The following is a 25,900-nucleotide window of genomic DNA, read 5'->3' as shown; positions in this document are numbered from 1 at the left end:
GCTGGAAAGAGCTCAGACCAAGCCGCCTAAAGTACTCCAGGCTACAATGAATGATCTTTTAGATCAAGATCATAGAATGATAGAAGCAGAGTGGACCCCTGACTCCCGCCCCAGACCCCCCACGCTGGAATCCTGCCTCCATTTACTCTGGATATTTCCCTGGACAAGGCTCTCACCTCTCTGTTATCGCCTCAGTTTCCCCATCTATAAAATGGGAACACGAGTTGTAACCAGACGTTAACACGGAAGTATTTGGGTCTCCGTTGCAACAGAGGTCCCAGGAAAGTGAACCCCACATTCCACAAGTCAGGGTCACCACACAGGGCTTCCAGAAAGAGATGCTAACATCAAGAAAGTGAAGAGACAACCCACAGAATGGGAGAAAATATTTATAAATCATATATCTGATAAGGAACCTATCACCAGAATATACAAAGAACTCTTATAACTCAATAACAAAACAACAAAACAAAACAATTTAAAAAATGTGCAAAGGATGTGAATAGATATTTCTCTAAAAAAGATACATAAGGCCAATTAACATGTGAAAAGATGTTCAAAATCATTAATTACTAGGGAAATGCAAATCAAAACCACAATGAGATACCACTGCATACCCACTAGGATGGTAGAATCAAAAGACAGAAAGTAATAAATGTTGGTAAGGACGTGGAGAAATCAGAACCTCATACATCAGCCAGGAGGAGCGTAAGATGGTGCAGCCAGTTTGGAAATCGGTCTGGCAGGTCCTCAAATGATTCAACATAGGGTTACCACGTGACCCAGCAATTCCACCCCTGGGTCTCTACCGAAGCAGAATGAAAAGCTAAGTCCATGCAACAATTGATACATGAATGTCCACAGCAGCGTTCTTTATAACATCTGAAAAGTGGACACAATGGAAATATTCACCAACTGATGTATAAACAAAATATGGTCTGGCCATACAGGGGAATATTATTCAGCAATAAAAATGAACACGGTACTGACACACGCTACAACATGCATGAGCCCTGAAAACATCATGCTAAGTGGAGGAAGGCCACACAAAGCCACACTGTATAATTCCCTCTACATGAAACATCCAGCAGAGACAAATCTATAGAGATATAAAGTAGATTCGGGCTGGGGCGGGGCGGGGGACAGAAATGGGGAGTGACTGCTAACGGGCAGGAAGTTTCTTTTGGGTGTGATGAAAATGTTCTAAAATTCGATCATGGTCATGGTGTATAACCCGAAATATACTAAAACCCATTGAATTGTACACTTTAAACAGGTGAAGTTATGGTATTAAATTATGTCAATATATTAGCTGCTAAATTTTTATACGTAATATGTAAATATTATATAATATTAGCTGCTAAGTTTTTTAAATTATTTTTTAATAGATAGAAATATATATAATATTAGCTGTTAATTTTTTTTTAAAGAGAGAGATGGCTGAAAACTTTCGTGGCTCTAAACTGCACCCGCACGTCCATGTCAGGGGAGTAAAGGCTCAGGAGGTGGGAGACCAAGAGGAATTCTGGAGAGATGTTGCTTTGCCACAGTGCCACCTGCTAGGGGCTTTCCTCTCATCTCCGTGAATCTGCTCGGCTCGGCGTGAGTCGGCTGGAGCATGGAGGACATGAGAGACAGGGCCCGGCTCAGCCTGAAAGTCTGGAACAGAGAGAGAGGCTGCCTCGGCCACCTCAGTCCCAGACTTTGCTGAGGCCAAGAGCACTGAAGGGCCCCGTGGACAGAGGGGAGCAGGGGCCAGCCTGGGGCTGCTCAGATCCTGTCCAGGACGGCCCCCTGGAGGGCGGAACCGACCTCAGCAGGAGGAGGGGGGAGGCAGCGAGGGATGCCTGGGCTGTGGAAGGGACGTGAGCATCTGACAGAGCAGCGGTCACCCAACCGAAGGAGACAGCAAGTCAGACTTATGGGGACTTGGAGCGGGGGCTCCAAACACCCAGGAAAGTGCTGCAGGAGAGAAACAGTCAGCATTCAACGCCTCCGGAACCTTCTACTGGCAGAGAGCTCAGAAGTTGTATCATCCGTGCCTCTGTCTCCACACAGAGCGTGCCTGTGCAACCTCACTACAGTGCCAGGCAGGCAAGAAGGCTCTGACCCCTTCCCTCCTTTCCTCTCTTCCCACAAGTCAGGGAAACAGATAGAAAACCTACTGAGCCCCCCTTGCCCCTCCCGCCCCCCACACACACACAGCGGGAGGCCAGGCAGGCGCTGACAAGGGGAAGAACTAACTCTGATGAAGCACCGAGGTCATTGGCACTGGGCACAGTTATTACTGACCCAAGGCTCGTCTGTGACCCGAGGGTGACTAGAAAAGGCACAGGACTGGCCCTAATGTCATTCGGGGCAGGGGAAGCAGAGGACAGAGTTAAAGGGCGGGGTAGATAAAATAAAGCGGCTTTATAACCACAGCCGACAAGTTCTGCTTGCAGGTATAATAATAGTTACGAAACAGTAGCTACCTAGGTGTTTGGGGAGGAATAACCAAGAGAACATATAGTCAGTGGTCCCTGGCACGGGGTAGGTACAGAAGGCTATCAACTAGCCATTGTCATTGTCATCATTATTTCGTTGTGAGGGGTTGGGGTTTTAGAGCTGGAAGTCCCCTTTGGAATCCATCCTCCTCAATTCACTGATAAGGAAACTGAGAACCAGAGAGGGGAAGTAACTTTTCCAAGGTCACACAGCAAGTTGGTGTCAGGGGCAAGGCTCCTGACTCCCAAGAGTGGGGTTCCCAGAACAGAGCCAGCTAGAGATGGTAGAGCAGAGGGGCAAGGGGGGTGTGGGCTTTTTCTTAAGAAGAGAGGGCTTGCGTACATTCAAATCGTCTCTATCTTCTCTCCCCCAGCACTTCAATAGTAATAATAATAGACACAAATTATTGCCAGCATAGTACACACAGTACACAAACGTGCTCACATTTCACATACATTACCTCATTGAAACTTAACAATTTCATAAGGAAGGTACTGTTATTCTACCCATTTTACAGATAAGGCATCTGGGTCTCAGAGGGGCAAAGCAACTTGACCAAGGAGCACAGGTATAAACAACAGAGCCCGGAACCAGATCCTCTGATTCCCCACAGTCTTACTCCTGATAGCCGACATTCGTCTACCCAACATTACTTCAGCTTTCTATCTTCCATGCACAACTCCCCTGCCCCTTCTGAAGTTGGCACAGATGTGTGACTGGTTTTGGCCCAGGCAGCATGAGCAGAAGGAAAGTGTGTCACTTCCAGGCAGAAGCAGTGTGCATGTCACAGTGTCCTCTACCCACCACTGTAGCAGTGATGGGAGCATCTGAGATGAAGCCACCACCAACCCAGAGTGACTAAGATCACAGAGACCCCTGCCAACCCACACTGGACATGCAGCATGGGCAAGAAAGATGCTTTTACTGGGTTAAGCCACTGAGAATTTGGGGCTGTTTGTTACGCAGCATAACCAAGCCTCTCCTGACTGACACAACCACTGAGCTATGCCGCTTCCCACTCTGAGCTCATGAGTCGCGAAGGTCTGAGAGGGAAACTCAGCAAGTCCATCTTGGCTCCTCACAAGTCACAAAAAGAAACAATGATTGAGCTCAGTGAAACAGAAAGAGTCACTACTCCAACCCCCTCATTTTATAGGAAATAAGGAAGCTCTAACTCAGAACCCAAATCTCCTGCCTCCCAGGTCAGGTCTGTCCAGGTCTGTCTGTGTATCTCCATGTCTCTCACCTGTTTCTCTCTCCTTCTCGCTCTCTGCTGTTTGCTGAGTCTGTCCCTCCCTCTTTCCTTTCTCCCCAAAAAGTCAGAGAATCCTTGGACAAACCAGCTTATGACGTTACCACAGACCGGGGACAAATGGTTGCCGTCAGGAAGGCTCTTCCCCAGCTCAGACCAATGAACTTGGGGAGAGGGTGGGCGCCCTCCTGCTCTCCCCTGAGGAAAGGAATGCCTCTCCTCACAGATCCCAAGGGCTAAGAAGCTTGGGCACAAAACCAAGCCCCTTTTCACCAGCCCCTGGCTCTGGTGGGACTGCCCACAGAAAGAAAAAGCCTGAGGGGCACCATGCCGGAGGAGAAACCCAGAGGTGGGGTGGTTCCCAGCCTCCTTGCCACCTTCAGCCGGGCCAGGGGACTTGTCATTTTCTCCCCTCATTCCCTCTCCCGGCCCTGAGCAATCTCCTGCCTCACCCAGCACGAGCCTCTGGTCACCAGTCCTCTCTTTTAAGCCATGAGAAACTCTGGACAACTAAGCATCCAAGGAGGTCGGGAAGGGTGGGAGTGGATGGGTGGGCAGTGAGGCAGCTCCAGCCCGGTCACCCTCTGGGCTTCTCGGAGGCGGAAGGCAGCCCCCATCCTTGGTCTGGGACTTGCTTCCGAGAAGGCTTGCCCTGGAACACTCTGGAGGAATTTGGCAGCATAGGCAAAAACACAGCCCCGCTCCCACCCGTGGGGAGCCGGGAGCTGGGCACGGGGCTTCAGAACTCAGGCCAAAAAGCTAATGGGGCTTCTGGAGGCTGCGAAACATGGTGTCAGCCAGAACGCTGAGCTGGCAGGCTCCAGAACAAACTGGAGAAAGACAGACGGCCCGCGAGGAGGAGGCTAGGGGGGGACCAGGCCACTGCCCCCTCCACCCACCCTGGACCTTCCCTTCCTCCCTGCTCAGGAGCAAGGCTCCTGGCATCCAACCACGGGCAACCCAGAAGACTCCTTCCTGGGTGTTATGGGCTGAACTGTGTCCTCCCAAAAAAATTCGTATGTGGAAGTCCTAACCCCCAGCACCTGACAATGGGACTATTTGGAGACAGCGCTTCTCAAGAGGTAAAGAAATTAAAATGAGGTTGTATGGGTGGGCCCTAACCTCATATGACTGGTGTCCTGATAAGAAGAGGAGATGAGGACACAGACAGGACAGAAGGAAGGCCACGTGAAAACACAGGGAGAAGACGGCCGTCTACAAGCCAAGGAGAGAGGCCTCAGGAGGAACCCACCCTGTGGACAACTTGACCTCAGACTTCCGGCCTCCAGAAGCACGAGAAAATAAACCTCTGTTGTTTAAGCCACCCGGTCCACGGTATTTCGTTGTGGCCACCCCAGTCGAGTACGACACCAGGCCATCAGGTTCCCCAGAGGGCACTGCTCCCAAAGTGAGGGTCCCCGTGATGGCAGGCGCTCCGCGGCTCCTTGGCCACCTGTCCCAAGGCCTGGAAGCTTCTCTGGTGAGAAAGTTCTTGATGTGAAGCTTCCATTTGGTTCTTCACCTTTTATCACTTCCCCCCTCCTTCTGGCCTAAGTGTGGGGGAGCCACAATGGTCCGTAAACACCACGGTCACCACGGGCTCAGTCACCGGGCAGAGGCCACTCTCCTCTTTCCCTCTATTTCTGGTTCTGTTTCCTGGACCCGTCCAGAGTGGCCTGGACTGCCCCGCGTGGCAGTGAGGGTTCTGTCGTCTAAGGGTGAGGAGCTGGACACCCTCCTACAGGAGCCACCGGAATTAGGGGTGTGGGGTGTGTGGATAAGCCAAGCTCCCAGGGAAGTGAAAGGGGTTTGGAGTCAGACCCCTGGGTTCAAATATCGACTCCAGCTCTCATGTCAAGACCCCGGGCCAGAGACAGCCGACCTCCCCACACTTCAGTGTGGTTGCCGGCATAATGGGGTCGGCACAGGGAGAACTGAGACCACGCAAAGGTGGGCTCTGCACGCGAGGATTTCCTCCCCTCTGGCAGGCCCTTTCCACTCTGCAGCTCAGTTTCCGCACTGTGGCGGGGGGTGGGGGGCACTAGATGGGTTCTATGATGGGCCTGGCCCACCTCAGCCTGGGAGGTCAGCCCACAGAGAACAGAAGTCCCCACACGGATTTTTCTTCCTTCATTTTGCTGGTCAGATGGATCAGCAGCGTCCTGAGGAAGGGGAACAGCGCTAAGCATCGCAACGCCGCACACTGAAACCTGAACTGGGGGTTGGGGGGTTGGGAGGCAGGCAGCGAGACGGCGGTAAGCACAGAGCAGTTCCTGACAGGAGGGTTAAGTCAGGGTCTCCTGGAGGGCCTCCCAGGGGAGCAGGAGCTCTGACTCCAGCGCTGCCCGCCCCTCACTGCAGGGAGGGGGTGAGTGGGGCCCAGGCCAGAGCCCCTGCCCTCCGTCCAGGTCGCCCGGTGGGCTCCAGAGGGACTGGCCTGGCCTCTCCTCTCCCCTCCCTGAGTGGGCCTGACATAGGAGAGGCGGGCGCTTCCAGAAATGGCCTCCTCTCACCTCGGACACACTGCCCTCTACCTATTTTGAGAGGCCAGCCCCTGAGCACAGGCATTCCCGAGTGAGCAGCCCAACACCCTCTGGGGGACGGAGGGACATCAAGGGATGTGTCCCAGCTGTTCCTGCACTGAAGTCCTGCTAGGACCTGCCGCAGGGCAGCGCGATGGTCTCCTGGGTACCACGCTCCATGCACCACTGCGCCTAGCCCCTCCCTCATCCTGAGAGGCAGGACAAGGGTGATCTGGTCTGTCCAGCGGTGAGGGGTGGGGGGGCAGAGGGAGCAGACACTTGCCTAAGCTTGGGGGGTCCTAGGGATTGCCACAGGACCGGATGCCCAGGACAGGCCCCTGGGGACATCAGCCAACCCGGGACTGCCCAGTGGTTAGCGCTGGGGTTCCACATCCAGATCCGCTCTGCACTAGCCAGGCAGCCTTGGGCAGGTTACTCACCCCTCTGTGCCCAGTTTCCCCATCCGGGCATCACAACAATGCCCACCTCACAGAGTGGCTGTGAGCGATAGATGAGATGGCGACTATCAAGTGTCCTGCACCGTGGACAGCGTGTGGCAAAGCCAGAGCTGGCTCCCAAGGCCGAGGGCCTCCTCCCGGCCTGCAGACCCCCAAGATGCCAGCCACAGTCAAGACTGACGCCTTAGAGACTCACGAGGAAATGCGACAGGCAGCCCCTCCACGGCTGCAGCTCTCCAGAAGGTGCTCCAAATGGTCTGTTGGCTGAATCCCCAGGTTACAGCAGAGTAAACCACGGCCCAAGAGGAGGGGATCTCGCCAAACGATCTGAACCCGGGGAGTTTGGCTCCAGAGGCCACATTCTTAACCCCTATACTAACCAGCTCTCAGGAAAATTGCTACAATAACCCAATGACATGGGGACCGTTACCATCCCAAGTTTGTAAATGAGGAAACTAAGACCACGGCGGACTGAATAATTGGACCCAGGGCAGAAAGCTACAGAGGGAGGATCTGGGATCTGGACCAGGCAGTCGGGCTCCGAAGCGCACAGGCTCACCTACTAGACCATCACACCTCCGGTCAGCCTGCCTCTCCTGGTCCAGGACCTCTCCAGAGAGCGGCCGAGCCCCTGGGGAGCCACGTCACCCCCCAAGGCCCTAGGACCACTCCAGGGATGGCCAAGCCTCCAGCTTGAGCCATCTCCTAACCGCCTGGAGTCTTGGGGTTTAGGTGCCCTTACTCCAACTAGCACATAGGGAAACTGAGGCACGGGGACTTGCCCACAACTACGGAGAGAGACACAAGCCTCCTGCTTCCCTCTCTTTTTTTTTTTTTTTGTGAGGAAGATCAGCCCTGAGCTAACATCCGTGCTTATCCTCCTCTTTTTTTTTGCTGAGGAAGACCGGCTCTGAGCTAACATCTATTGCCAATCCTTCTCCTTTTTTTTTTTCCCCAAAGCCCCAGTAGATAGTTGTATGTCATAGTTGCACATCCTTCTAGTTGCTGTATGTGGGACGCGGCCTCAGCATGGCCAGAGAAGTGGTACATCGGTGCGCGCCCGGGATCCAAACCCGGGCTGCCAGTAGCGGAGCGCGCACACTTAACCGCTAAGCCACGGGGCCAGCCCAGCTCCCCTCTCTTGACTACAGAATTAGCCAGAGGAAAATGCTTTTACCTCTGGGCCCCAGAATCTAGAAACTTCCAGAAGTGCCCCGGCCAGGAGAAGCAGGATGGGGATGGTGACGACTGCTCCCGCCCCGGGGCTGGTCCCGCTTGCTCTCCTGTTCTGCAGCAGGGAGCACACAGTGGGACAGGCGGAGTCTGCCCTGGTGACCACTCCAGCTGCACAGCTCCAGGCCCAGGCCAGGGAAGAGGATGGCAGGGCCGTGAGCTCTCCCCTGCCCTCCCTTCCCGCCCTCCAGGCACAGGGCCAGCATCTCAGCCTCCAGACAGGAGCCCCTCTGTCCTGCAGGACCAGCTGACCTTTAACTGGCCAGAAGGTCCCACTGGTTCCATCCCCTGCCTGGGGGAGCGGGTGGAGGAGAGAGGAGGGAAGCAGGAGGGTAGGAGAAGAGTCCAGGGCCTCCCTCGCCCCTCCTTCCTCCCTTCCCTGCCCCTCACTGTCCGTCTCCTGCTCGATCATCTGCTCCCCTCCTCCCCCACAGCCACCACGTCCCAAGCCCTGTCCTTCCCATAGCCCCTCCCCTCGCCCCTTCATTGTTTTCCCTTTCCTTGGCCTGGCACTTTATCGTTTACCAAATGTTTTTACATTTAGCATCGCACCGAATCCACACCCGGGAGAGATGGGGAGACACTGTATGCTCCTGCACACTGCCAAGTGTTCTTGTTAAAAATGCAAACATCCCCAGCGCGATGAACAATTAGGCTGGCGGCCACCGGTGCCTCAGGCCTGATTCATCTCATCCTCTGCCTCCTCCTCAGCCACTCAGCACAAGCGGACGGGGTTGGGGTAGGGGAAGTGCGGGGCCGGGGGGCCCTGGTGGGGTGTCCGGGCCCCTGGGGGGAACGAAGCTGGGTGAGGACAAGCCTTCAGCTTTGCAGTGTTCCACATAAACCAGCTGCTCCCAGGAAGCCCTAAACTCGAGCCCAACCACCGCCCCTCGTCCCACTCGCTCTGAAATCCACACTCATCCTGGGGTCTCCAAGGTCAGAGGGAGAATCTTTGTGCAAGAAAAGGCCTGAAAGACCTCCAGGGTGGACTCAGCAAATCCAAAACCTTGGAGAGGGAGGCAGGAGGCAGGAGAGGGCGCCTGGTCTCCCTAACCCAGCTCTGCCACGGACAGCGCAGCCCCACCCCAGGACCAGCTTCGGCTGGCAGGAGAAGCCCAGAGGCGGGGCGCTGGTGCCCTTGAAGAGACACATCCCGGCCTGTGCGCGTAAGTCAGCAGAGCCCTCCTTTGACGGATGAAGGAGGGGGGAGCTGTTTGAGGGAGGCAGGTCTGTTATCCCAACTGAAAACTGATGGGGGATGGGCCGACGGTCTTGGGGTCCTCCCAGCCCCCACATTCCGCACCCAGGACTAAATCAGGGAAACGAGCCTGTGGCCAAACCCCAGACAGGGCATCTCAGGAGTCCCTGGGCCCCAGCATGCTCGCTCTCGAGGCCCCACCCTGCATCCCATCATACATATTCAAATGAACCACATAAGTAAACATAACCCATATATAACTCTCAAGAGGTGAACCCAGTTGCAGATGACCATCTGACATAATGCTAGGTTTTGTGGCTAAATCCAACATGGATTCATTTCAGTTCTGCAGCTTTCTTGTCAATTTTGGAGCCTATCAGTTTGCTCCCAGCTCTCAAACATTTTCGTTGGCTGTTGATGAAAGCTTGTAGGCCTGCGATGCTGTGTCTACATTCCTAGTGCTCTGACCTTGGAGAACTCAGGCAGCGAGGCTGGAGAAACGCAGCAGCGGGTTTAAAAGAAATCTAACCAACGCTGCGTTTGCAGCACTGGGGGGTATCTCAAGCTCCACTCAGGGCCACCTCCTCCAAGGAGCCCTCCCAGACCTCTCCAGCTCTCAAGAATCCCTCCCCTGCCAATCTCAGAGCCCTCGCTGTCCGTGGGACTCATCTGGCACCAACGGTATACCCTCATGTGGCTGTTTGGCTGCTTTCTTTAGCTCTGAGTTCATTAATAATACATTCATGTTTTGTCTCATCTTCCCCCACTGAACTGTGAGCTCTCGAAGGCGCCCTGGAGTGCTCGTCTGCCTCCTCTTTGAACCCAAGATGGTGTCGCAGCCAACCAAGAGAGCCAAGGCCATGTGAGCAGGGGCTGTGCAGTCTGCAGAGGGGCTGGAAGCCCCTGGTCCCACCTACCCTCCATGCCGTCATCTCGAGGCCCATTGAAGTTGTCGTAGGAATCCCAGCGGATGAGGGGGTCGGAGGTGTTATAGTCCACTGACACGCTTGGCCCATTCTCCAGGTGTTCCATGCCTAAGAGGAGCAGGAGAGGGCAGGAGGACCGTGAGCAGAAAGAAAAAATAGCCCAGCAGCTGGAAAAACAGAGGAAGTCAACAGGCTCTCCAATGATGCTCCCCAAGGGACTTCTTGTTTTCTTGACCATGGCGGGGCGGACCCAGTGGCTTAAGTTGGACAGAGAACCCAGGGCTCTGGTTTCTTGCATTCTCGAAAAGCCTCATACCAGGTCATGGGGTTAAATCAGGTCAGGGCACTGAGGAGTAAAGATACCCCTAGAGGAAAGCTGGGGGACCCCCTGGCTGGGTGTCTGCCTCCTTCTCGTGTGTCCTGGGGCCCCTAGGGCAATGCCAAAAGACCAGAGAGTGTGCCCCTGGAGTCGGGGGAGAGTGGGAAAGGCTGGTGATGGGCTACATGGCATCAGGGACAGCAGGCAAATCAGAGCCTTGACACCAAGAGGACCCAGGTCATCCCAGCCATCCCCCTGGCCCCCACCTAACATGCTCTCCACTCCAGGCAGAATCTGAGGGAGGCAGAGTCTCTCCCACATACCCAGAGAGAGCACAGGATGAAGACACAAGCTGCCAGTCAGTCCTTCCGGGCGAGTCACCTTCCTGACCTGGCAGTCCTTCCTTTAGTCTATCCGGAGTCCCTCTATCTGTAACCTAACTTCATCTCCCCCCATTCTGTTCTCAAAAAAGATGGAGAACAACTGCTCTCCACATATAACCAGTCTAAAGGCCTGAAGGCTATTATTCAATTGGCCTTCTCCTCTTCAGGTCGAATCACCTCAGTCCTCATAAATATTTATCGTCCATCCAGCATGGTTGAGTGTCCCCTCGGCCACTCCCTCCATCCACCATGGCCCTCAGTCTCTGAATATAATAGGATGATGACCTAATGGGATCAGAACACTTTATCCAACCCAGCGCCTCTGGGTCTGCTTTCTTATTTTTATTATCCAGAGATTAAGTCACTGGTTCCCATTTAGCTGGGGGTCCACTATGATACTCAGATCCTTCACTTCTTGTCTGCCTCTCAAGGTAACTTGATAATTGTAGAGCAGACCAGTGGGAGAGTGGCGGGGGTGGCGTGGGGTCAGGTCAGGATGGAAGGAAGGGGGCAGAAGAATGAATTCTAACTCGGCTGATACCTTGAATTTTCTCTGGTCCATAAGAAAATACAAATTCCACTTTGCCATATTCTGGAAATCGATCATCTGAAAAAAGAGAAAGAAAGACAAAAATGGGCAATTAATTCCCAAAAGGGACTCCGCAAAAAGTTTTCTTCTAGAAAAGATTAAAGTAACGTATGTATGCACACTCAATAATAAAATTATATATACATATACATATAACGAAATACGTCCTGCCCATCTTTAGCCCCAGTCCGACTTGCACGAGGTAACCATTTCTAACCATTTCTATTTCTCGTTCCACTAGCGGCTACCTCTAAACTCTAAATGACAGCCACTATTTTCATGCCACTATTTCTAGATAGACCAGTTTTAAGCAATCTCCACTGATTCACTACTAGGAAGATGAATAATTTGGCTCCCTCATACTACTCTCACCCGCCACCTCCTTAAATCTAGTATTATTATTATCATCATCATCACTTATTCTACTGATTACCTTTGAAACATTAAATACTAGAGTTAAGCCTCTATTTCTTGATCTGTCCATTTTCGATGGCGTCTCCTGACTCCGTCCATGTAAGAGGAGGAAATGTGTGCCCTTCCTTTCGCCTCTGCCTCTCACCAACCCCACCTTTATTTGGTCAGCTAGTCCTTTATTTTAGCTTGTTAAGACTGGTAACATTTACAGTCTATTCTGTAATTACAACAGCATCTTCTGCTTTTGCCCTCCTGGCTCCAGTGCAGGGAAAGCTCATCGCAGAAACATCCTTCTCCTGCACAATCCAGACTGCACTGCGGGAATCAGGCCCTTTCTCCTCCGAGCCCCAGCCCCACTCTCTGCTCTCTGCCTGAGCCCAGTCTGGACACAGATCACCATCCACTGCTTGTAGGAAGAGAAGTCGCAGTAGGGATGGTGTCTGCTCCCTGATGAGTGCCACTGTGCATGTCTCCATTACTGTGGCCATCAGTCCACAGTCTCATGTTTGTGTGTCTCTTTCTCCCACGAGACTGTGAGCTCCCTCAGGGGAGGGCCTGACTTCTTTCCCTTTGTATCCCCAGGGTCTAGCCCATGCTTGGCACATACAGACATACAAGCAATGCTTGGTGAATGGATGAATGGATGGATTTGGATGGGTGGGTGGGTGAATGGGTAAATGAGCGGATGGGTGGGTGGGTGGGGGGGTGGATGGACGGATGGACGGATGGATGGACAGATGGATGGATGGGAGGATGAATGGATAGATGAATAGATGCATGGATGGGTGGGTGGGTAAATGGGTGAATGAGTGGGTGGGTGGGTGGGTGGGTGGGTGGATGGATGGATGGGAGGATGAATAGATGCATGGATGGGTGGGTGGGTAAATGGGTGAATGAGTGGATGGGTGGGTGGGTGGATGGATGGATGGATGGGAGGATGAATGGACGGATGAATAGATGCATGGATGAACAGGTGGGTGGGTGGGTGGGTGGATGGATGGATGGAAAGATGGATGGAAGAATGAATGGATTTGGATGGGCAGGTGGGCAAATAAGTGGGTGAGTGGACAGATGGATGGGTAGATGGATGGATGGATCTGGAAGGGTGGGTGGATGGATGGATGGATGGACAGATAGATGGATAGATGGATGGATCTGGATGGGTGGGTGGATGGATGGATGGATGGATGGATGGATGTGGATATGTCTCGGGCCTGAATGTGATTCACATAAAACCTCAAATGAATAGAGAAAAGAAGCAAAGGGAGACACCCCCCTAACCACCTCCCCTTCCCTCAGAAAATGGTTCCCTCTCCAGTGCTGCCATAGCCCCTGCATTATTGCTCTTCCACCCTGTGGTATAATTATTCCCTGCTAGGTCTTCCCCTGCTCTCAAAGAGCCCACCTTTGAAGGCATCATCAAGGTCCTCCTTCCCGAAGACCACCCCCAGGTCGTGGATGGCGCAGGTGTGGAACTGCACGCGGAAGATGACGTCTCGGGCTGGGCTCCGGAACTTCTTGTGGTAACACTTCAGCTGGTTGGAGGAAAGCAGAGCCCATCAGGGGCCAGGGGACGAGAAATCAGGTCCCAGGGAGCCTCCTTATCAGCTCCAGGACTGGGCCCCCAAGGCTCACCCGACCCCAGTGAGGGAGAGGTCACAACACCAACCAGGATCTCAGAGCTCTCCGGGGAAAATTCTAGAAGAGCAGAGAGTTGGAAGCCAGTCTTGCCCTATGGGGACAAAACTGTCCTCCCAAGAAGTTCCCGCCCACAGGTTGCAATGGGAAAAGTAGGAGTGGATGTAAATTGCAGGAGGAAGGCCTGAAGTTAGAATGGAGGGAGTCCTTGTCACCAACAGGAGGCCAGAGCTCACACTGAGAGATAATTCCCAGGAGATGTTCCAGAACAAGACACAAGCCCATGGGAAGGGATGTCCTACTCCGAAGCGGGGGAATAGACAAGGCTTGTCGGAGGCTGGAAGGCCTAGCAGGAACCCTGAGAGCCTACGACCCCAAGACCACCAGCAATGATGGTCTTGAGAGGCAGGAGGAGAGAAGGGAGAACAAATAAATGGGGAGAAGGGGGCTTGAGACAGAGGGGGGCACTCACCAAGATGTCTCCCTTCAAGAGCAGCCCAGGCTCGATGGTGATGCAGATGCTGGTCTGGCTGTCTCCTTGGACGTTGCTGTGAAGACAGGCAGGCAGAGGGACAGGGGGCTGCTGAGAGGGGCGGGCAGTGCGCTTTCCCCCTGCTGCCCCTCTGCCACGGGGCTACTGAGAAAGCTCGCCGACGCCATCCCACAGCCTTCTCCTAGAAGAGGTTCTAGGCAGCACCCCACCCCCCCTCCGCCCCTGGTCCTCAGCCTCCGCACCCCTGGCCTGTCACTCCCGTGGAATACCTACTAGATGCCAGACGTGTAAACAGGCTGCATGGCCTGGTAGATCCGAAGAAACGGCCGACACCCTGTAAGGGAGGGGTGGTGTTAGCTAAGACAGCAGAAACAGGGCGAGGAGGAAGGGGGCGAGGAGGGGGCGAGGGAGGACTGGAGGAGGAGAGGGAGGAAGAGGGAGGAGGAAGAGAAGAACGAGAAACAGACGAAGGAGAAATGGAAAAAGAAAGAGGAAGGAATACCAGCTTTTCATCTGAAAGGCATTTTGAGTTTACAAAAACCCTGTCACATCCAACACCTGTGCCAGCAGGCAGTGCAGGAACCAAACACACTTTGCAAATGAATAGATGCGCTCAGGGAAGGCTCACGAGGGGGTGCAGTTGAGACTCCAATCCAAGCCTCCATTTCCACCACCCAAGGCTGCCTCCTGAGAGAAGGAGACGGAAGCCAGAAGAGGAGGGAAGCCCGGCAGGTACCTCCTTTAGACTCGAAGTTGGGGATGCCGTGCATGATCACGTGGTGCAGAAACAAGGGCTTGTTGTTCATTTTGATGGAGCCGGAGAGCAGGCCGCTGAAGTAATGCACGTACCTGGAGCAGGAAGGGGGGTGGCTTCAGCCAGGGGGCCTGCACTAGAGCAGAGCCATCCCGTTCTCTTTCCCCCAGAACATTGCCCGAGGTCGCCCTGCCTGGCCCTCCACCACCACCCCCATGCCTCCTGGCGGCTGGGGTCTCCTCCCTTGCTGCCCCGAGCCCCAGGTAGGGAGGGAGAGCAGGTACCATTACACCTGGAACTGGGTGAAGCCAAACTCCCCGCTCAGGGTCCTCCTGCGCCCCCTGGTGGTCAACACGAGCATCTCTTTCCTGCTTCACTCCCAGCTGGAGAATCTCCGCTGGACCAAAATTCCTCCCATACATCCCCTACAGGCCTCCTTCAGCGGCTTGCTACTACACAAGCCAAGCTGACCAACCATCAGACAGCCCGACACCCTTACAGCGAGCCCGAACCGCTTATTACCCACAGGTCCCCACTCTGCCCCCACAGACCCACTAGCCACATGACAGGCCAGCAAATAGTAAGAGCTTAATAATTACAGTCCTTCACTTTTTTATATCACGCTGAAGTATATGAATTCCCTCTATTTCATTTCATCTGGTACTAGAGGACAGCTAACTTCCCATTCCTATCCCTAGGGTCAACATCCTCCAATTCTTTTAACAAAGATCCTGTTGGAAGAACTCAAGGGTTAACCCATCTCCACTCCTTCTGGAAAAGAGGGAAAATCGGGCCCAGAAAGGGTCGTTGGCCTTCCAAAGACAGCAAGAACACACAACGCTGGGAGCGGTTGGGGAGAGAAGGGAAGGAGTCTGAACTCCAATGCATCTGCCAGAACGAGGCCAATCCTTTTGCCATCAATTGGTCAGCATTTCCTCCTTTACTGGGCAGAGGACGCCAGGCTGGGGCAGCTGGACCAAACAGAACGCATCCTGAGATTCATGGGAGCCTAAGGGGCTCTTTGACGGGGTGAGACCAATACCCGCATGACCATGACAGCGGTCCCTTCCTCTCTCTGGGCTCCGTGGCCCGCCTCCAGGCCTGTGGGCCTCTGGCCCTGGGCCGGGACGGGGGCACCTTGGACTACCCAAGCAAGATAATCTGATGGGCAGCGTCAGCTCCTACTCAGGCCCCTGCCCACCCCCAGCCCCATTACTCAAACCGGAAACCTGGAATGGCGGGTTCCTATCAGGCCTTCTGATCGTGCCAACAGGATGTGTCTGTGTGCTGGGGACAATGAGTCCGGGGGTAGGGTGACAATGAATGGGGGAGCTGCGGGCAAAGCCCCTCCCTCCCTGCCCTCCTCTCCTCCACTGCTCCATTCTCTGCAAACGACACTGACGAGAAGGCGGGAAAGGGGCGAAAACACACAATAAACGCATGGCTGCACCTTCACATTTGGGCACGGAAGAACTACCCGCCCATAAGCAGATGCGGCTGCAGATGTGGGGGCAAGGCCAACACAACGCACGTGAACACACACACACACCCCGACTGCAGCCACTGAGCATGTGGGGTCCCTGAATAGTCCCATTCCTGAGAGGTGACATTGCCCCCCATTCCCAGGCTCTCAGCTTTGGAGACGAGCCTGCTCTGCCCGCTCTCTCCAAGCCACGTTGTGCCACCGTGACATCACGCTCCTCTATCTGGATCCCGTATCCCTCAAGGTCAAGGGCCAGACCCCTGACCAAGGCCACCAGCCACATGCAGCAAGCCAGGTACTGACAAGGGGGTGTTTGAGTGACGGCTCTTTCCTCCCTGAGACTTCCTCCCTGGGAAGACTCTCATGATCCACAGCTGCCGTGTCCGGTGGCCTCACCAGAATTTTCTGCACATAAGGATATCCCATTTCTGATCACTGACCCAGAGGCCGGCTACCAGCCGTCTCCTGCCAACTGTAAGGCTCTGGGTTGCCTGAGGACTCCCTTCTGCTTGGGTTTCCTGCTACAATGGCGGAAATGGCCCCTGTGGTGCCAGCACACTTCTAGCAAGGCAAGCAAGGCGGAGGTGACGGGGTGTGAGTCGAGGACCTCCAGCACAGAGAGTCTGGAAAGCCCCAGGCTCTGCAGCTAAGGGGTCCTGCTGGCCCAGTCAGGGTTCTAGGGGCTGGAAAAGACAGCAGGATGCTTCGGTTTCCAGCCTGTGTACTTGCTGTTCCCTCTGCTGGACCCTTTACCCCAGACCTCCCCCCATGCTTCCTTCCCTTCTCAGACCTCACGTCACCTTCTCAGAAGCTCAATCCCTTTGAAGCATCCTCTCACGCCCACCCCATCACTCTAGCCCACCGCGTTCTGTTGGGTTTTTCCCTCCAGAGCACCCTTCACATCTGAAATGACCTTGATGCTGTGCCCTTGGGTATCAGCCAGTACAAGGGAGGCTCCATGAGATCGTGTCTGAGAGACTCACGCTGCAGCCACAGGCACAGAGCAGGGGGAGCTGTCACAGACAGGCGTGTCACCCACAGCTCCGGCCACACAAACACACGCACACACACACACACACAGGAGCTGGGCCTGAGCCCCACTCTCCAGTTCTTCACTCTGGGCCCAGGTTCCCACCATCCATCTCCCACTCCCCCCAGCCTCCCCCAGACCCACCTGGCCCTGCCACTACCCGTGGCTTCCTGTGATCAGACACTATGACACAGCACATCACCCGCAGAGCAGAATCTGGGGCAGCTGTCAGGACGGTGGGCAGCACAGCGTGGGGACACTGCCCTGGCCCGAGTTACAGGCCCCCAGACACATTCTAGCTCTGTCACTACCCGCTGGGGACTCTGGCCATGTTGCGTGCCCTCCCTAGGCTCGGGCTTCTCATCTGTAGAAGGGGCATGCCCTGGATCGTATAGGGTAGCTCATCATTATTCAGCTTTGGGCTCCAATTCCCCTCCTCTGAGGGGTATTCCCTGACCGCCCTCATTAAAGTCGCCCGTTCCCTCCCCTCAGCTCTCGTCTCTGCAGGGCTCTGTTCTCTTTCTCTCCCGCACGAATCGTCATTTGAAATTGTCTTGTTTGCACATCTACTTGTGTAATGTCCGTCTTTCTCGATGGAATATCAGCTCACTAGGGGCAAAGGACTTTGTCCTGTGCAACCAGACATCTCCAGTGTTTGGAACGTGGTGGACTGCCTAAAATTTACTGAATGAATGAATGAATGAATCCATCCCTGCCCTGCTTTCTGCCCGGCTGCCGTGGACTCCAACGGGAGCATGTGGTTGAGAGCCCTGGGTGACATTTTTAAAACTCTCCCAGCAGAAGGGGACCCTAATCGAGAGCGTCTGTGACCTCCCTGGGGCCGGCAGCAGTGACAGAGCCGTCACTGTCTCTGACAGAGACAGACAGAGCCGACGAGCTCCTGTGGGCTGGTCCAAGCGCTGAAGCAATCCTGCTGCCAAGACCAAGAATGGCACTGCCCTCTTAGACAAGTGACCTTCTTGTGCCCAGACTGATGCATCTCCCACCGATGGCCCCGCTGCTCTCCTCACCGGCCTCAGGAGCCAACTGCTGTGCCCCCCTGTGGGGACACACAGCTGCCCACAGGCTCACCCGTGTCCCTGAGCTCACACCACTCCAGGCTGGCGCCTGAACACGCATGCTCAGTACACCCCCGCCTAGGCACGCTGTTCCCTCCTTCATGGGCACGCAAGGCTGGTCCCCAGGTACAGCGAGCAGGCACACACTGGGCCAAGGGCCCCGGAGACCCACCTTCTCTGGGACGGCTGACCAATGGGCACAATCTTATCCTCATAGAACCGCTTCATGGCAAACCGGTCCAGGGCCTGGTTGGCACTGTGGGGAGAGACAGGTGGTCAGAGGAGCCAACTGCCTCATCCACGAGCCCTTTGTTCCCCCATCCCTGCTCCTCCAGACCTGCAGAGCCCTCCAGCCACCCTGTGCTGAGCAGCTGTCAGGAAAGGAGTGCCCCCATCATCCCTCCACCCGGTGTGCTACAGTGCTCAGCACGGGGGCTCCGGAGCCAGACAGCCCGGGAGCCCATCTCAAGGCTACCACCTACTTATTAGGCCCCCGCCTTGAGGCCGGTTACTTAATCTTTCTGAACCTGATTTTCCTTTCCTGTCAAATGGGGTGATAATCGCGCCTTCCTCGAAGCTTGTTATGGTGGTCAAGAGAGACAGAATGTAAAAGCAGTCTGGCACGTGTGGGCACACAGTAGGTGCACGGGAAGTGCTCACCAGGAAGTAAAGAGGAGGCTGCGGTGGGTTTCTTAAAGTCATAAAACCGCCATCCTACTGGCAAGCCCTCCGCAGAACATTCTACCCATCCTCAAAGGCGGGATCATTTTAAAACGGAGAGATAGATTACGTGGCTCCTCCATTCCTGACTCTCCACAGATGTCCCATCACTCTTAGAATCAACTCCAATGTCCTTATCATGGCCTACGAGGCCCCCTGGGCTCTGCCTCCTTCCAGCCTCACTTTCTACTCTTCGTCCCCCGACTCACTGGGCTCTGAACACGCCAGCCCCTCGCGTTCCCACTGCAAACCTTTGTTCTTCTTCTCTCCGCCTGGAAGGTTCCCTTCCCAACTTTATATGACTCAGCCCTTCCCGCCCTCCCTCCACTTAACTCCCATCTCTGCTCAAATATCACCTCCTCGAGAGGCCTCCTCTGATCACCCCTCGTCTCCATACTTTCCCAGGATGTATCACCCGCTCTTACTGGGGTCCTTGTCTACTTATTTAAAGTCCAGGAGGGCAGTGGCCCGGCTTTGCCCATGGCTGCCTTCCCAGCACCCAGAACAGCGCCCGGCACAGTGGCTGTCCCATAACCATTGCCAAATGACTCAACAAATGGACGGATGAACTCCTCTGCCTCTCTGCAAAATGGGATCAGAATGGGACTCATCCACCGGGTGTTTCCTATTCTTGCTCCAAAACACCCAAGTGGGAAGAGGGCCCTGCTGGCCAGAGGCACGGGCACGGATGAGATAGTTTCTAGATGGTTCTGCCAGACCCGGATCTGATCCAAGATTTCTTTCTGACTCCCTCCCTGCTCACCTAAGGAAACACAAGACAGTTTGGCAAGGGAAAGTGGCCCCAAGAAGCTGGCTGGATGGGGTGTCCATGACTGAGCCTGCCCCCAAGGGTGCCCCCAGCAGGTCCCCTGATAGAGGGATGGACTCTCTATCACTTCTGCCCTCCGTCCACAGGCTCCTGCCTCAGAGCTGTGGGCAGGCGCCTGCTCCTTTCCACGGGCTCCCCCACCTCGCATCCCTCTGTCTCTGTCCTCCCACCCCGAGGAAGGGAGAGCTGTGGGTGGATGGGGAGGGGGTCCCTGCTGTCATACTCAGAGAACAGGAGGCGCAGGGGCTCTCTTACCTGGCAGAAATGTTGCTGTAGTGCATGTAAGCCGCGATGACGACACCTATCCTGCCTCGGTTTCCCTGAAAGAGCCCCAGCACACAAGAGCCTTTATTTCTAAGGCCGGCCTCCTGCCCCAGAGCCCACCCAGAAGCCTTGGAGGGAGGGGCAGGGGCTGGCGAGAGGGGGTGGTTCTAAGGGAGGACAGGAGGAGGGAGGGGGATGCAGGAGAGGGAAGGGGGTGGGGACTGAGTCTCAAAGAGAAGAAACACAGCTGATCACCCACTACACTTGAGGGAGCCACAGCTGGTACCCCCCACTTCTTGGGGGCCCCCCACTTCTTGGGGGTCGCCCCCAGGACAGAATCTTTGTCTCCTAGAAAGGAGAATGTCTACAGCAGACTTACACACTCACACAATCCAGTGATACAGGCAGGTGTATAGGCTCACCCAAGGATACATTCATGCATGGGGGCACGCGCACGTGTGCACGCGCACACACACACACGCCCTGCAGCCCCCTGACCTTGTTGTGTAGAACGACCACGTTGTGGGGGTCTGCGTTGAGCCAGGTGTCCACGGCCTTGCAGACACTGCAGATCTTCTCCAGGGCCGGGGTGTGGAGGTCAGGCCAGCCAAATTCCAGTACCTGTGGCCCAAGCCAAGAGGGAGAAGGGGCAGACGCCCTGGAGAGTCAACCAGGGCCGCGGGCAACACACATCCCACGTGCCAGCACTGGGCAGCTGGGCCTCAGTCCTGCCTGGCCCCTCAGTCTTGCTGGCAGCCAGGGTAAGGGAGGGTAAAGGACCCTAGCCCGGACCAGAGACCTGGGCCTGAGTCTCTGCTCTGACGATGACCAACTGTGGGGTCTCAGGCCAGTCACAGCCCCTCTCCCAGCCTCAGTTTCCTCCAAGCGTGTAAAACAAAGGCGTGAAGCTGACAATCCCAAGGTCCCTTCCACGCGACTCTGACTTCAAAACGTGCTGGGTCGCCAGCATAGCCCCAGGCTCTCCTCCCACAGACACCCTGAGGCCTGGCTCGGGGTAAAGGGCTCCCTGCTGTTCGAGGCTTTTCCAGGCCCTGGACACACAAACCATCGACTTTTCAGGCCAGCCAAGAGAAGCCTGAAGGGGACAAAGGACAGATCTGAACAGCAGTCTTCAGGCTCCTCAAAACATTTCTAAACTCACGGAACTTTAAAAGAGAACCTCTGCTTGGAAGGGCCCAGCGAGCACATCTCACCCAGCCTGTCCACTTTGAAGGATGAAAACTGAGGCCCAGAGAAGTCTACCGCCTGCCCAGGGTCACACAGCGACAGGCACCAGAACCCCAGGAGCCGGCGCAGACGCCCATGCAAAGCACACAGCCCACTGAGCAGACAAGCGGAAGCCGGCGTGGGAACGTCCACACCGGCAATTCCCAGTCAGTTTCAGTTCTGGATACTTTCAACAAAACTAAAAATCTCACAGCTCCAGCCTCACCCCAGAAATTGTGGGTGCCCCGGGGGGCAGACCTGGGTGGACATCGCTGTATCGAGCTTTGCTGTCTGTAATTTGTGTTCTGGAAACAGTAAATATATTATTTTCCATTTTCCAAATTGAAGATGGCACTGTAGCCATGAAGAGGCTTTTGAAACTGTCACAGCACGTTCCCCCAAGATTCCAGTGTGGGACCCCCAGGGAGAGGGGGCCCGTCTGTCCTTCTCTCCCAGGCGGGGAGAGGCCCCCGCCCCTAATGGGCATCGGCTCACCTTGGCGTGGAGTTTGGTGATGTCGGGTCTCCGCTCAGAGAGGTTGAAAAGCTAGGAGGGAAAGGAGGACATGGTGAGAAGCTCGCTCTCTCTCCCCCTGCTGGAAATTCTACCCGGACATGAGCACACAAGGGAAGCTCGTCAGACACACACATTGACCAGCGGGACTCAACTGCGGGCTCTCGGGATAAAGAGGGGCAGGGAGAAAAGCATGTAGACACTCAGCCAGGCCCCTCAGCGAGCGGACGGATACCCGGAACTGAGGACGAGAAGGGGATGGAACCTGTCTCGGGTCCCACGTGCCACCCCCACGGCGGGCATCTCCCCACGCTGAATGGGGATCGGTGGGGTTAAATGATAAGGACTTGGCCATCTCCAGTTTCCACTTCACCTGTCGCCCTTAGCACCTCGCCCCACACACATGCAGCGGCTCTGTGGTCAGATGCCCTCCACCAGAGGGTGCACACGTCCTGGGCGGGCCCGCTCAGACCCTCGACGCCCCTCTCCCAACAGATGCCCTCCAACGCCTAACCACAGCCCCTGGGAATCCCGCAATCTCTCGGATTCCCGTCTCCACCTCCGAAGGGGGCCTGCAGAGCGCCCTCCCTCCACCCCACAGCCTGGGGAACTGAAAGACCACCGTGCTGTCGCCTGGGAGAAAGGAGGACTGCACAGCCCGGAACAGGCAGGACGGAGGGAGGGTGGCAGCGCATAGAATCCTGGAATCCAGGACTCCTGAAATCGAGAAGGATCTCAGATGGCTTCTAGTCCACTCTTGAGCCCCGCAAAGGAACACACTTGATTACGTTAACAACGGCAGCCACTCGAGCGTCCACAACCTGCCAGCCCCGTGCTAAGGACTTTACATCTAACAGCTGGCTTAACTCTCTCAACAATCATAAGAGGTAGGTAGTGTTATCAGACCCATTTTACAGATGGGGACCCTAAGGCTCAGTGAGGCTAAGTGGCCCAGATCAGATGGTTAGTAAGAGCAGAGCCAGCATTTGAACCCGGGACTTTCTGATGGCTAAAGCTGGGCACGTAGCAGTGCCCAGCACAGCTGATGGACGGGCCTCTGGAGTGGGCTGAAGGGTGTCCTGCAAAAAGTCACGTCCACCCGGAACTTCAGAATGTGACCTTATTTGGAAATAGGGCCTCTGCTGATGTAAGTTGTTAAGGATCTCGAGATGAGATCATCCTGGATTTAGGGTGGGCCTTACAAGAAGAGGAGAGGACACACTGAGACACAGGAAAGAAGCAAGGCCATGTGATTAGAGCCACGCAGCCGCAAGCCGAGGGTCACCAAGGATTGCGGGGCCACTGGAAGCTAGGAAGAGGCAAGGCAGCATCCCCCCAGAGCCTTCAGAGGGAGCACAGCCCTGCAGACGCCTTGGTTTGCACTCCTGGCCTCCAGAACTGGGAAGAAATAAATTCTGATGTTTTAAGACACCAAGTTTGTGGTAACTCATTACAGCAGCCCAGGGCCCTATCCCAGCCTCCGCACCCCACCTCTGCTCAACCATCCCCGGGCAGCCCCTCGAGGTTGCACAGTCTGGTCCAAGGTCCCAGCCCACATGTACCTCCCTAGAAAGTAGACCTGTGCCTCCTCTGGGGCAAGGACAGGTCCAAGCCCCCAGGCCAGCCTTTCTGACATTAGAGGAACCATGGGCCGCCACCTCACCCGCATCTGTTAGGTGACTCTCCTGGGCCATGTACAACTTCGGTGCCAGCCACACAGGCGCCAGCAGTACAAGGTCCCTTAAGACGCAGGCTGCCACAACACTGCCCTAAGACTTCTCAGAAGTGCCGACAGTGTGCCAGCTCAGCCACTTGCTGACACTGTGACCTTAGGCAAACACGCCACCTCTCGGTGCTCCAGCCGGGACTGCCTTCTGGGGCTGTCGTGAAGTTAAATACGTGGAAGGCAGTAGAACAGGGCCTGGCTCGTAGCAGGTGCTCGAGAACATGAGCTCTTGTTGTTATTCTCTCCTCTTGGTGAACACACACACACACACACACACACACGACATGGCTACACACACTGCATTCCCGCTGCAGATACACTCCTTACAGCAGAGCTGGGCTGCAGAGGGAGTGAAGACACGGGCCATGAGAGATGCTCAGGCCCGGGGGCAGGTGAAGGAAGAGAAGAGGAGGAGCTGGCCCAGGGGCAGGACGCAGGGATGCAGCAGTGCGGACGGTGAGCAGGACGGGGGCACTGGACCCGCGGGCGAGAGCCCGTCCTCACCAGGTAGTTGCCTCCATGTTTGGACTTGAGCATCTGGGCCACCTCACGGAGGTTGCTCCGGAAGCTCTCCTCATTGGTGGTGCTGGGGAAGGAGACGGCGATGATCCTCTCAGTGACGTACACCAGGTCCAGCTCGCAGCTGTCCTCCATGGTCCGGCTCACACTCATGTTTCTGGGGAGACAGTGCGGGGGGGGGGGGTCTAGATCCGAATCCAGCCCCCCAGGGCAAGGTCCAGGTATCTGCACCCCGTACGCACCGTACATGCCCCCCATATCCAACCTGAGGGGCTTGGCAGCTCCCTGACCCACAGCCAAGGCCAGAGGCTTCCCCTTGCCGGTGCAGCGAGCAGAGCCAGCCTGGGAGTGCCGGAGAGAGCAGAGCTGGGCAGGGGCAGCAAGGACCTCAAGCCTCATCAGAACCCAACAGTGATGACACCAATCCTAGGTGCCCATCAGCCCTGTCGCCACTGCCTTCACCCTTGATCGCAGAGGTCAGAGCCAGGGCCGGAACTAGCAGGAACCCAGGGGTCCAGCTCTGCCTCCCGACACACCGTGGCCACCAGAAGTCTCTCGAAGGATCCTAAGACGGCTCCGGAAGAGGAAGGAGAGCCTGAGCTGGGTGCTCTCCAGCACCCCGGAGCTGAGCCTCCTGCTGCCCTCGCCTTGCTCCCGAGCTCTGGAGGGGGCGGGGAGGCCTCTCAGGGGAAAGGGCAGCTCAGGTGACATGCTCACCTGGGCGCCAGGTAAGCCAGACCACAGCGCACACTCCAGCCCTCCCCGGAGGCAGGCCGACTCCTGCCCTTTGATTCCCGGCTCCCTCCGCCCCTCTGGCAGCTCCCACCGCCTGCCAGCGCTGATTCTTGGCAGTGGCCTCTCTGTTTTCTAAGGGCCCCGGAAGCAGAGGGTGCTGGGCCTTTGCGGCTATGGTTACAGGCGGCTCCCAGACACCCCAGCACCACCTGAGCTTCTCGGAGAGATGGAGAGTCCCCGGGGTGGCCACTGGGTGAGGGGAGGTAGGGTCCCACATCTCTATCCCTCACCCAGGTTCTCTTCCAGGGGGAGGGTCCAGGGTGCCCACTGGGGAGCTGATGGGAACGGGAAACGAATCTCGGGACACTGGAATTCCACTCTGAAGCCCCGCTGTACCTTCTGAGGGTGCCTCCCACCCTCCCCACCCCACACCTTCTTACCCCATCACCAGCCTCCTAGTGTCTCCCTTCCCCTCTCCACCCAAGGCGGGCAACACACATTTCATTCTGATAACCTATCACTACAGTGGGGTACGGCTGACTGGAGGGGCAGCGGGAGGACACCACCAGGGTATTTCAAAGTGACGGGGCAGCACGGGGGGCTACAGCCCCAGCATGCTGAGCCGCGGGCCAGGCCCCAGATCTCCATCAGGGTTAACTGTAGCCCAACTGTGTAGACGGGGCTTGGAGATGGGGGAGCCGAGGGTGACATACGGCTTCTCCCCCGTGACAGAGACAGGGACCACGTGGGAGAGGGGCCAGTGGGCTGCAGTGAGGAGCCCAGTTTGAATTTGGCCTCTGAGTCCTAACCCTAACCCTAACCCTAACCCTAACCCTAACCCTAACCCTTGTCCCTAAGAGAAGCTGCTCACTGCAGCCTCTGGAGGTGGGGTTCCCATCTCAGGCCACTGCCCACCCACGGCAGAACAGCACCACCGCCTGGACAGCCTCAGCATCACACTCGCACCACCCACCCCAAGGTGGTTCTCAGCTGTAGGGGAGGCAGGGGGTCCTCTAAAGAGCCGCTCCTGTCTGTGGGCAGCTGGCAGCTGGGCCACTTCCTGCCAGGAGCTTCAGCCACACACCAGGCCCTGTCTGGCTGGGGGTCCA

General features: G+C 55.8%; 1 protein-coding gene across 1 annotated transcript in view; it reads right to left on the bottom strand.

Annotated features, from left to right (window-relative positions):
• Positions 1-25,900, bottom strand: part of TNS1 (tensin 1) — a 169,074-nt gene that overhangs the window by 67,358 nt on the left and 75,816 nt on the right. Inside the window, exons 6-16 of the mRNA XM_014785286.2 lie at positions 24,042-24,213; positions 21,794-21,844; positions 20,570-20,692; positions 20,063-20,127; positions 18,431-18,514; positions 14,649-14,761; positions 14,186-14,246; positions 13,892-13,967; positions 13,187-13,316; positions 11,320-11,385; positions 10,068-10,184 (exon numbers count right to left, since the gene is read on the bottom strand). Coding sequence (XP_014640772.1) covers positions 10,068-10,184; positions 11,320-11,385; positions 13,187-13,316; positions 13,892-13,967; positions 14,186-14,246; positions 14,649-14,761; positions 18,431-18,514; positions 20,063-20,127; positions 20,570-20,692; positions 21,794-21,844; positions 24,042-24,209 — 1,054 coding nt within the window. The 5' untranslated portion in view covers positions 24,210-24,213. The remainder of the gene's footprint in view (positions 1-10,067; positions 10,185-11,319; positions 11,386-13,186; positions 13,317-13,891; positions 13,968-14,185; positions 14,247-14,648; positions 14,762-18,430; positions 18,515-20,062; positions 20,128-20,569; positions 20,693-21,793; positions 21,845-24,041; positions 24,214-25,900) is intronic.

Source organism: Ceratotherium simum, chromosome 37, assembly GCF_057802395.1.
Source record: "Ceratotherium simum simum isolate JZ-2026a chromosome 37, ASM5780239v1, whole genome shotgun sequence".
NCBI lineage: Eukaryota > Metazoa > Chordata > Mammalia > Perissodactyla > Rhinocerotidae > Ceratotherium > Ceratotherium simum.
This window is presented reverse-complemented; position numbering and strand designations above follow the sequence as displayed.